At 48.6% G+C, this 11,381-nt stretch overlaps 1 protein-coding gene across 1 annotated transcript; it reads left to right on the top strand.

Moving 5' to 3' along the window:
• Positions 1-8,932: 8,932 nt before the first annotated feature.
• Positions 8,933-11,113, top strand: PtA15_6A541 (uncharacterized protein; the record flags this gene model as incomplete). The annotated part of the gene is made up of 1 exon (XM_053170258.1): positions 8,933-11,113. One exon carries the CDS (start codon positions 8,933-8,935, stop codon positions 11,111-11,113), a length of 2,181 nt encoding a protein of 726 aa, XP_053021467.1.
• Positions 11,114-11,381: the final 268 nt, after the last annotated feature.

Raw genomic sequence — 11,381 nt, 5'->3', positions numbered from 1 at the left:
ATCTCTTCATCGGTAGCTATGTACAAGGCGTATTCCAACGATATTTTTGATTCGCCTTCATTGTTTACCACTCGCTTTTCGGATTTCTTTGATTTTTTTTTAGGCTTGGTGGGTTCCTGCCTGTTATTCTTAGGTTGTTTCGTCTGGCCACGCTTCGGAGCAGGGGTGAGATCACGAATAGAGCTTTCGGATGAATCAACGTCGGAGGGGCTGCCAGGATAAGAAGGCAGAACATCTTTTCGAGATGCAGCTGGGGTTGCAAAAGGAGCGATAGAACCGGTCGATGAGGAAAACGAGCGCTGGTGAACTGGGTGGTCTTCTACAAATTCGGACTGGTGTCGAAAATAGTTTTCGGCAGATTCCTTTGGATTTTGGAAGCCGCGGTCTTCGTCAAATGCACTATTGATCCAGTGACAGTCTCGATCATGTTGGCGGAAGTAGTCTAGCCAAAAAAGCCAAAAAAAAAAATAGTATTCAGCCCCAACAAAGGGGAGTTCATGACCAACCTTCTGCCATGCTTTGTCCAAGATTTTGTGGTAGAAAATCGATGGATCGAGCGGTTCGACGAGCGGGTTGCGACCGGAGAGGGTTGATATGCAATGGATATCCTGGCCGGCCGATCGTACAAACAACTGGCGGGGGACCGACTGCTCCCCGCTGATCATTGGTGGGTGAAAAAAAAATTCGGGGAGGGGGGAAAGTGGAAAAAAAAAAAAAAAAACGGGGGGAACCGCAACCTTTACGAACATAGCTGTATAAACAATTGTGCATCCCTGAGCAAGTAGCCTGCCGGAGTGGGCAGGCAGAGGCAAGATGTCTGTGACACAGGCAAGCTGGTTAGAATACAGCTTGCCTGTTCAGCCTTGGCTGTCTGAACCAAAAAAGAACCCGCACACCTCGCCACACCTCGCCAGGCCAACACGCACGCGCGGCCGGCTCCATGGACGTTCGGATCATCTGCGGCAAGATCGTAGCCGTATTGACGAGCGTTTTGTCCCGTGGTCCCGCCGCCAAGGGCAGGATCATATTGCCCCTGGTGGTCCCGGGCTTCCTGGAGGTGTTCGTAAGGGTAGGCCATCTTTTTTTTTCTCAGTGAGTGCAATTGTGCAATCTGGTATATTGGTAATGCAGCAGCAGTTTTTTTCATGTGCCAGCCAACCCCCGCCCGGCGAACTCCGCCAACCCAATACAGCCATTAAATGGGGGGGGGGGGGGGTCTGAGGCACCAGTGGCCTGGCAACCATACAGGCATACTGCCTGTTCAAAATTTTGAGATTCTGGAATCTCAAACACCCCTCCCGGGTGTGTTTGAAGAGTTTTGGGATTATTTTGAAATGAAAAGAACTCAAAACGAAGTTGGTTTTGATTTCAAAATGATTTCAAAATAATCTCAAAATATTCTCAAAATTGCGTTTATAATTGGGGCCTTATGCATGCATAAATCATAAAATCATTCAAATATTTTGGTGAGGAATTTTTGTATTACATAATCAGACAGTCATATCCCCTGCAAAAAAGAATTTATGATTTTATGATTTATGCATGCATAAAATTATGCAAACCAACTTTGAACACCATAATTCCTTTTATCCTAGAATTTTTTTTCTTTTTGCTTTCCCATTTTTTGTTCAGTCTTGAGTCTAGGCAAGAGGGTGGCTGTTGTGACCCGACACGGAAGGTCACAATCTGTGACACTCGCCCGCCCTCGAGACCGGGAGAAGCTAGGGCTTCTCTCCCACTTGCATTGTCATCTAAATACATCGTTTCAGTCACATCACCAATCACAAGCTGTACGCCCACCATCCAGAACTTCAAAATACAAAATGCTTCGCCAGGTCCAAGCATCAATGAAAACATGATACCCTTGAGAAAATGTAAGTACCTAAACAGCAGAGCATGTGTGATGTGAGCCCTTGGCAGCAACACTGGGTCGCTACGCTATTTCAGCGCTACGCGTTAGCGTAGCGGCAAAAAGCGCCCGGCTATTTTGCATAGCGTTAGCGCGCTGTTAGCGCCGCTACGCTACGCTAATTTTCAGCGGCGCTAACAGCGCGCCAATTCTTTGTTAGCGTTAGCGCGCCGCTACAGTCGCTACGCTACGCTGCGCTGCGCTACAGCGCTTTTAGCGGAAAAAAAGCCCTTTTTTCCCGCTAAAAGCGCTGTAGCGCAGCGTAGCGCGCGCTCTTTTGCGCCCTGCATGTTTAGCGTTAGCGCATCTGCGCTAACGCTACGCTATCAGCTAAAATAGCTGCGCACCGCGTGCGCGTAGCGTTAGCGCATATGCGTGCAATTGCGCTAACACTACGCTAAAAAATAGCGCATTTGCGATGCGCTACGCTACGCTAACCGCTATGGTTAGCGTAGCGACCCAGTGTTGTTGGCAGTCAAATGAATTAAAATCAACCATGTCCTTCCTCTAGGCTCTCCCCTATCAAAACTATGCCATTATTGCGTTTCTGCGTACCGCACCCGGGTCTCGATCTAAAAACAGGTGTGTATCTCTGACCATGCATGTCGTCAGGCGCTCTGATTTCAATTTGATCTTTCAGTAGCGTTTCAGTTCGTCAATCGTCTTCATCGTTGTCTAGATCTAAACCTTCTGTCAACGATTCTGCGTCGGAAAACAACTACAAGCGAGAACTTCCAACCCAGTGAGCTATGTATCCATTTTTTTCTTGGACAGAGACCGGACCCGCAGGGGGAGGTCTCCTAGGTCCAAGCACGCGAAGGAGGGCGCCCGGGCCAGGCCGGGGGAGTCGAGGCCAGATTATGAGTGATTAGGTTCAGGACCAGGCCCATGCGCCAGTCACAACAACCTTCATAATCTAGCTCCTTGAGACTCGCCTGTCCCCGCACAAAGACTCCTCCCAAGCTCTCTCCATCATCTCTCGGAAACTCATCGGCTCTGCACCGGCAGTTTCCTTTTCAAAATCATATTACCTTTGATTCCTCTCAGCTATCACATTCGAATTCGTAAATTACCGTAGGTTAGAAGGACATGGTTGAAGAAATGGTTAGACGAACAAACAAGAAGAACAACAAGACACCTGAGGCCGCGACGGCAGAACTGATTACTGGCGCATCTGAAATGTCTACGATACCTGCCGATGATGAGAGACGTGAGCCATCCATCACGATACAGGAGAACTTGAGTCGTTAGTTCTCCTAGAGAATATTCATGCAACCTAAGTAGATGGTTAGCGCTGATACATATGTTTTCATTCTACCGCATTTGTCGCGTGATTTAAGGAGAAGCACTCGACAAAGAAACCGTCGGCAAAGATACTGCGTTGTCCCATGACACAGACAGTGAAGATAGCTTCAAAGGTTAGCCGCTCTCAAAGTTGCTGAGATGGTCTATCAGATGATGATAATCAATCGTAAATTGTTCAATATGATGTTGATAATTGGATCATAATTTCCTTGATGAATCGTAATTTGCTCGATTACATTTAGAAATCCCGAACCCGTTAAGAAACGGTCAAGATCAAGACACGGCGTCTAGATACAAATCCATCCTATCAAACTTGCCATTGATCGTCGAACCAGGAGCTGTGACTGTTACGGAGCCTCCCAAGGAAACCGAAGTTACTGGCAGTACTGGGACGCTATTAGATGTTTCCAAGACTGTCAACGCATCAGGTTCAGTCTCCGATAAATCTGTTCAAGAAAAAACCGATCATCAAGAGGTCTGGGACAGAGCAACAGAGGCATTTGAGAGGGGTGATAAGAAATCAACGGACTTCTTTTTAAGGCTCTATGGGAAGATGGGTGATGCGACATCTCTGTTGGCACCGGACAAGCCGGACATCCTTAGATCCTCTTCAAGCGACGCAATAAACCCAGCCGTTAACGTGGCTAAGAGGCCGGCAGATAAAACGACCATAGTGTTCATCAAGGGGTCCCTGCCTAATCATTTTGATGTAGGGTTTACACCGTACTTCGACAGAAACATCAGAGAATTCAGAGGTCCGATTCCGTTGACAATTTTCGACAAGAACTGGCAACGCGATGCAATTCACTATTACACTAATAGAAGATCTAGAGGTGACGAAAAGGATGGAAATTACATTGGTTTCGAGTATCCGAACGAATGGACGCAAACTTTCAGCAAGTGGACGACCAATCATCGTAACTTCTATATAACTTTTAAAGATATGTACGGCTATACTGAATTCGCCAACTGGATCTTGTTACATAAGGAGAACATGGATAAGATTGTCGGCGAAGAAGGATTCATGACAGCCTTCAGATATGATATGATTGTTCGCCAGAATGCGTTTTCCTATCAGGTCACAACTAAATCGGGCGAGATCTCGGCCGTTGATATTTCCATTTTTAGAGAAGAAGTTAAACGTGAAGCGTGGAGAATCACTTTAACGCTAGGAGAGAACAAAGAGACCGATAACCCTTATGCTATTGGTGGTGAGAAATTTGGTTATGATCCGAATACAGGCAAGCAACGCGTGAAAGCAAATAAAGCGGCTGATGATCAGGCGAAACCAGATTCTAGTTCAGGACGAGGCAGAGGGGGCTATCGAGGGAGAGGCGAGAGATGGGGCCAAGACAGAAGATACTCGGATTACGGCAGCTACCGCGACTACAACAATGACGATTCGTACAATAAGCGACAAAGAGATCATGGCTACTCAGACAATCAGTTTCAACGGGGCGGCGATCACGGGCAAAGGGGTGGCGATTACGGAGGTCATCAAGGTGGTCATAATCGAGAGAGAGGTGGCTATAGAGACCAAGGTCCCTCGAGGAATTTTAAGAAAAAGGATAACTCCTCTTCAGCGAAAGAGAAGGAAACTTAGTGGGCTTCCTTTCCCTGTTTCTTTGGCGTTGAGAGATTTGCTTGTTTTTTTTGTGAAAACAAATCATCTCCTGTTACTTTTGAGTTTTTCAAGGCAATGTTATGGTACATAAAGTCCTGACTACCATTGTTTTTCACTTCAATTTCTTTATTTTATGAATGTTCCTTTTTTGCAAACTTGCGTCTGCGTAATTTTAGCTTAGCGGAGACCTATTCCTCAACGTACTCTTCAGCAACCAGTGCTGAGTGTTTGTCCCGATTGTCGAGTGCAGCATTCTTGCCGACTCAGGTCAAGTGTGAGATGAATTTGCACGAGTGGGAAATTGCATTAAGGGATAATCACTTGCTTCCAGAATATGAAGATGTGCTGCAAGGCTTCGCTTCTGGGTTTGATCAAGGTATCCCAGACCATGATCTAGGTGCACTGGACTGCTTTACGCCCGATAATCACGCATCTTCCGAGAAAGCACGACCCAAAATTGAGGAATCCATTGCTAAGGAATTAAAGGCCAAACAAATGTTTGGCCCCTTCACTAAAGAACAAATGATAAATGCTTTCGGTTTTTTCAGATCTAATCCCTTAGGAGCGGTGGTGAACAGCGACGGAGCAATTTGTCCGATTAACGATTTATCTTACCCTAGGAACGACCCGCTAGTTCCTTCCGTAAACTCGTTTGTAAAAAAAGAGGATTTCGAGACCACGTGGGACGACTTTAATCGGGTGTCAAAATTTTTTGCACAGGATTCTCGTCCGCTGAAGTTGGCACTTTTTGATTGGGAAAACGCTTACCGGCAGATTCCAACGAAGATACAGCAATGGAGGTATTTGACGGTAAAGGACTTCAACGGAAATTTCCTGGTCGACACGTGGATCACCTTTGGTGGAGTGGCAGGATGCGGATCATTTGGTCGACCAGCAGACGCTTGGAAGCATGTGATGATGAATCACTTTGAGCTGGTGACGATCTTTCGTTGGGTTGACAATAATTTATTTGTCAAAGTTCAAGGAGGTGGCGTAACGATGGAAGAAGTTGTCGAAAAATCTTCTAAACTGGGCGTCCTGACAAATAAAACGAAGTATTCACCGTTCAGCGATGAACAGAAATTCATTGGCTTTGTTTGGAATGGAGTGGAAAAGACGGTACGCTTACCGGATGGGAAGATCAAAAAACGCCTAGACCAGATTGAACCATACTTAGCAAAAGGGGGACGGTTTGACTACAAGGACGTCGAGGTTCTGGTTGGGCGGCTTAATCATGTGTCCTACATTTTACCCCATTTACGGTGCCACCTGAACTCTCTGTACAGGTGGCTGATGTCTTGGCAATACAGAAGAGCACTACGCGATACGCCGCCCGACGTCCGCGCCGACTTGGAAGTATGGAGGTCGACTTTGCAAAGCTTCGAGCACACTAGGATAATCAATTACGGTCCCCCTCTCGATATAGGGTGGGTAGGCGATGCTTCAACGTCCTTTGGGATCGGTGTACTAGTGGGAAAGCACTGGGCACAATTCAAGCTCCACAACCCTGGTGACGGTGTGACCCGAATTTCGTATCTAGAAACGGTCGCGATTCGCCTTGGGCTCCTGATGGTCCTGCAACTACGCAACCAGAGGGGTAAATCCTTAGTGGTTTGGACCGACAATACAACAACCGAAAACGGAATCAACAACAGGAAATCTCGAGACGTACCCTCAAATGGGGAGTGGATCATGATTCAGAAAATCCTGATTAAGGAGGGGATAGAACTAGTTGCGAAGAGAGTAACATCAAAAGACAATAAAGCAGATGCCTTGTCGCGAGGGGTGCGGTCGGGTCAGGCGGTGAAACACCAACTGATCGTTCCTATTCCGGATGACTTGAAACACTTGTTGTCACAGATAGTCTTTTTGATTTAAATATCACCGATGTCCTTCTTCTGTTCTCATGTATTGCCTCACCGACGTGTTCCTCTCCCGCGATGAAAACATCTTCATTTATTTTTACCGATTTCACCTCCTCGGGACATACCCTTCGGAGACCCTCAGAATTAAATGTCCTGGTACTGCAAGGCTGGGAGGCGAATACCCTCCGCAGCTATAATTCGGCGGTTAGAAAATTTCTCTCCTTCAAAAGGGAGACTAGTGTAGAGCACTTTGAACTTCCAGCTACTACAACAGACATCTACCGATTCTGCGTGTGGGCGGGGAAGAAGGTGGACACCATCAGCACCCACGAGATCTGCTCGGCGACGCTAGAGAAGTACCTGCACGGCTTAAAAGCTTGGCACCTTTACCACGACGCAGTATATCCACCGGTGTGCGAGAAGAAAATGAAGCTGATTCTGAAAAATTTGGCGAAACGCGACACCCTTCGCGCTGGACAGAAGGAAAAGAAGGCAGTAATGATCGACGACCTTATCAGGTTAGCTGACGAACTCGTGACGGGAGACGAATTCGACAAGGCGCTTTTGGATCTCTGTTTAGTAGCCTTCTGGGGCCTAGCAAGGCTAGGCGAAGTCACATACCCTGCGAGGTCCGGAACGCCGCCACTGGACGGGGGGATAAGGAAATCGGATGTAAGCTTCGCAGCAGACGGTTCGACGGCAGATATTTCCCTACGCTTTACGAAGACATCGGGCCCACGGGAGGTTCAACACTTACGGTTGACGGCAACAGCAAATCGCCTTTGCCCACTAGAGGCGGTCAAGAGGAGACTGGCCTCAGGGAACTCAGACGACGAATCCCTGTTTGGTTTCCAGACGACGTCCGGTAGGGTCAACTTGACCAAGAATGCAGCCGTGGCACGCCTAACTCAGGTGTGGACGAAACTAGGGCGGGTCGGAATTTCGGGGCATTCTTTCAGAGTTGGTGGTGCCTCGATTAGGAACGCGCTGGGCGTGGACATCGCGACGATCTGCGCGCTGGGCCGATGGAAATCAACTTGTTACAAGCTTTACATCCGGCCCTACTCTGCAAATGACCTAGCCGGGACTCTTGCAGCTTTGGAATCTTTAGACTTGCAGAAGTAACCACGTAATGGAACTCGTTGTTGTCTTCTCAAGTACTGGTCCGGTGTTCCGGGAGGATTGAGAGTCAAAGTTTGGGGGTTCGGCAGGCTCAGGCTTCTCCCTGAGTTATGGGCATAGCCCGAACCCCTCTCCACTTCGGCCAAGGGCAGCCACTCCCACTCTTTCCTCTTTGCTTCAGGAGGAGGGTCGTCGAGTTGCATCACTACCCACCTAGGGGCTCCTTCCTAGCAGGTCGCGACGCCCCACAGGTAGTGAGGCCTTAGTACACTCGAGACTCTCCACCGAGACCCGGACACCGGCCCCAGTGAAAACCTACCGACAGGAAGGGACCACTGAGGCCTACGGGAAGACCATTGACCGCTACGGCTGCGGCTGCGGCAAAGGTCATCCCGGAAACGTGTGCAGAGACGGACGAGTGGAGACGGCTTGGATGGACAGAGACCGGACCCGCAGGGGGAGGTCTCCTAGGTCCAAGCACGCGAAGGAGGGCGCCCGGGCCAGGCCGGGGGAGTCGAGGCCAGATTATGAGTGATTAGGTTCAGGACCGGGCCCATGCGCCAGTCACAACAACCTTCATAATCTAGCTCCTTGAGACTCGCCTGTCCCCGCACGAAGACTCCTCCCAAGCTCTCTCCATCATCTCTCGGAAACTCATCGGCTCTGCACCGGCAGTTTCCTTTTCAAAATCCTCCCGCCCACCCAGGAACATGCAGGGTTAGGGCATAGCCCGAACCCCTCTCCACTTCGGCCAAGGGCAGCCACTCCCACTCTTTCCTCTTTGCTTCAGGAGGAGGGTCGTCGAGTTGCATCACTACCCACCTAGGGGCTCCTTCCTAGCAGGTCGCGACGCCCCACAGGTAGTGAGGCCTTAGTACACTCGAGACTCTCCACCAAGACCCGGACACCGGCCCCAGTGAAAACCTACCGACAGGAAGGGACCACTGAGGCCTACGGGAAGACCATTGACCGCTACGGCTGCGGCTGCGGCAAAGGTCATCCCGGAAACGTGTGCAGAGACGGACGAGTGGAGACGGCTTGGACGTTATAACATGATACTCTCCAATCTGACCATCGCGTCTTTTTAGCCCGGCCTCGCGAAATAAAATGTCTAAGCTACAACCTACTGAGACGTCGAGCTTGGATATCATCCAATCGGTCATCAAGGACCCGTCCATCAAGCCCTCACCCGAAGCAATCAAGGTGCTCTTCAGCAACGTCTCCTCCTCGGACGGATTGGTACGTGTCCAGGCTTTGAAGGCCTTGGCTTCCGTCTTACAGCACCAAGAAAGCCATGGACCGGCTTGGTTTGAAAGCGCGCTAGAATCTATGTTGCATTCCACCCTAGCTCTCGAGGTTTGCGATGGCTTCGCTGCTCTTGCCGCTATTTGGTCGATTTCTCCAGACCAGGCACTCCAATTCCTTCAAACTGATGGCTTTTTCTCGCGTCTTGCCGAATCAGTCCTTAAGCTTGCCGCGAGCCAACCAGAACAGGCCGACTTGAACAAATTCTTTTCCGACTTCCTTGCGTGTTGCCTAGACCACAAATCCCTCGGCGCCAAAATTCAATCAGAGTGGCCCGAATGTTTGGATTGGTTAACTGGGATGTCTCTAGCCACCAGGGTCTCTATTCCTGCCCGCTGTGGAGCGATTCTGGCGTTACTGAAATTGCGAAGATCAACGGATCTCCAATCCGCACCGATACCTTCATCTGATCAGCTTGTCGACCTTCTGATGATAAGCTTCTTGGGAAACAAGAATCCTCCAAACTCGGCCATCGAAAGTTTGGCGCTTCTCAGCGAGGACGAATCCGTCCGAAAAACCTTGAGAGAGAGGTCCGAAGCTTTCTTTCAAACTACCAAATCTCTCACACAAAGTGATCGGGATCACGAGGCCGACCAAATCAAGTTTACGCCCTCTCGATCTTTAGCCTTTGGACTAGCGACCGTCATCCTCCATCTTGTATCTTTCAAGGTGCTTACAAACGAATTTCCAGCTGATGATAAAGCTCGAGAGAAGCAGGAACACAGAAGACACCGTATGCTATTATCGAATAGACATTATTGGCCCTGGGAGCTCCCGCCCACCGACCAGGACGGAGCTAAAGAAAAACATGACAGGGAGCTGTTGGTTTGGCTCTGGTCTACACTTGAGCGTAATTCCGACTTGATTCAAACCTTGGCTTGGCTTTCGAAGACTGGCGATGCAAGTCCACAACTCAAAGCCACTATTACCAAAGTGTGGCTGAACCTTGTTGAATATGACGACTGCGCGATGCTTGCATCGAAATCTGGGGGCCCAGATATCGTGTTGGATATGATCATCAACACCCCCAAATTCTCTGGTTACCTCTCGCAACAGCAGCCGCCTGGCACACCAGCTCTCGTGACAAACGCAATGTCAACTCTCAGCAGTCTTGTCCTCGATCCACACGAGCTTGAAATGATCCAAGTATTGGCCAAATTGAATGCTTTTTACAGTTCAGACAAGGATTTCCAGCGATCAATGATCAAGCTACTCACTATTCTGTTCCTTCACCCGTCTTCGACCAAGTTTCAGACTTACCTGGCTCTTACAGCCCTTTCTAGAGTTATCCGATCTGAGGGTGCAACGGCCGAAGTGCTTGGATGCTCTCAACTTCTGGATCGATTGGACCAACTCGTGGTATCTGAGTTTTCTCGAGAAATTCTTGAAGTCATCAATAGCCTCATCGCCAAACCAGCCTACTTTAAGAGATTTGCGCCGCCATCGCCAGCAGGCTCAAATCAAACCGATATCACATATATCACTAGGCTTCAAGATTTAATCAGTTTAATCAATCATAAAGAGGTCGAAGTTTCTTGTGAGGCTGCTAGCGTGTTCCGCAACCTTGTTCAAGCATCCCCGGAAGTTGGTCAAGCAATCGTATCCGATCACTCTTTGACTGAGAGTTTGTTGAAGACCTTCAAAATTTGGGCTAATGGCGAGCGCGATTCGGACGGCTATTACTCGTCGACAAGTAGGAACATGCTTGCAGCATTTCAGGCAATCTACGATAACCTCCCCTGCCCCTCAGAGGGCGATCCTTATGCACTCTTTGTCGACGACCGTTTGCACTATGGGCTCATGCAAATCGACAGCTTTTGCTCAGAGGGCATGGAACACGGACAATTTGAAGATTGTGCTGCTCTTAGAGAGAAAATCACCAGACTCTCTAAATGCATTGTCGAGCAATTTTACCCACGAAAAAAATTCAATCACTATGATTTACATGATCGTGAACCTCCTAAATGGGAGGATTATAATTAAGGTGAAGGCCGCGAAGAGCCGAAGACGGCGAAGATAACAAAGAGGACGATGAAGATTGAAACAAGCTGGAGAAGATGGACAAGATGAAGAAAAAGAAGCAAAAGAAGAAAAAGACCTGGTAATTAATTGTCCCTGCATCATCTCGCCATAACCTGTCTCATTATCCCTCCGATTCAAAAAACATAATTTGTTTCTCTTTGTGAAATTTCATTCATCTCTCCTGTTCCTTGCTTTTCATTTTCCACAAGAAAAGGACTGCACAGTTTGC

This window comes from Puccinia triticina, chromosome 6A (genome assembly GCF_026914185.1).
Source record: "Puccinia triticina chromosome 6A, complete sequence".
Classification (NCBI taxonomy): domain Eukaryota; kingdom Fungi; phylum Basidiomycota; class Pucciniomycetes; order Pucciniales; family Pucciniaceae; genus Puccinia; species Puccinia triticina.
The sequence above is the reverse complement of the archived record's forward strand: the minus strand, read 5'-3'. Positions and strand labels throughout refer to the sequence as shown.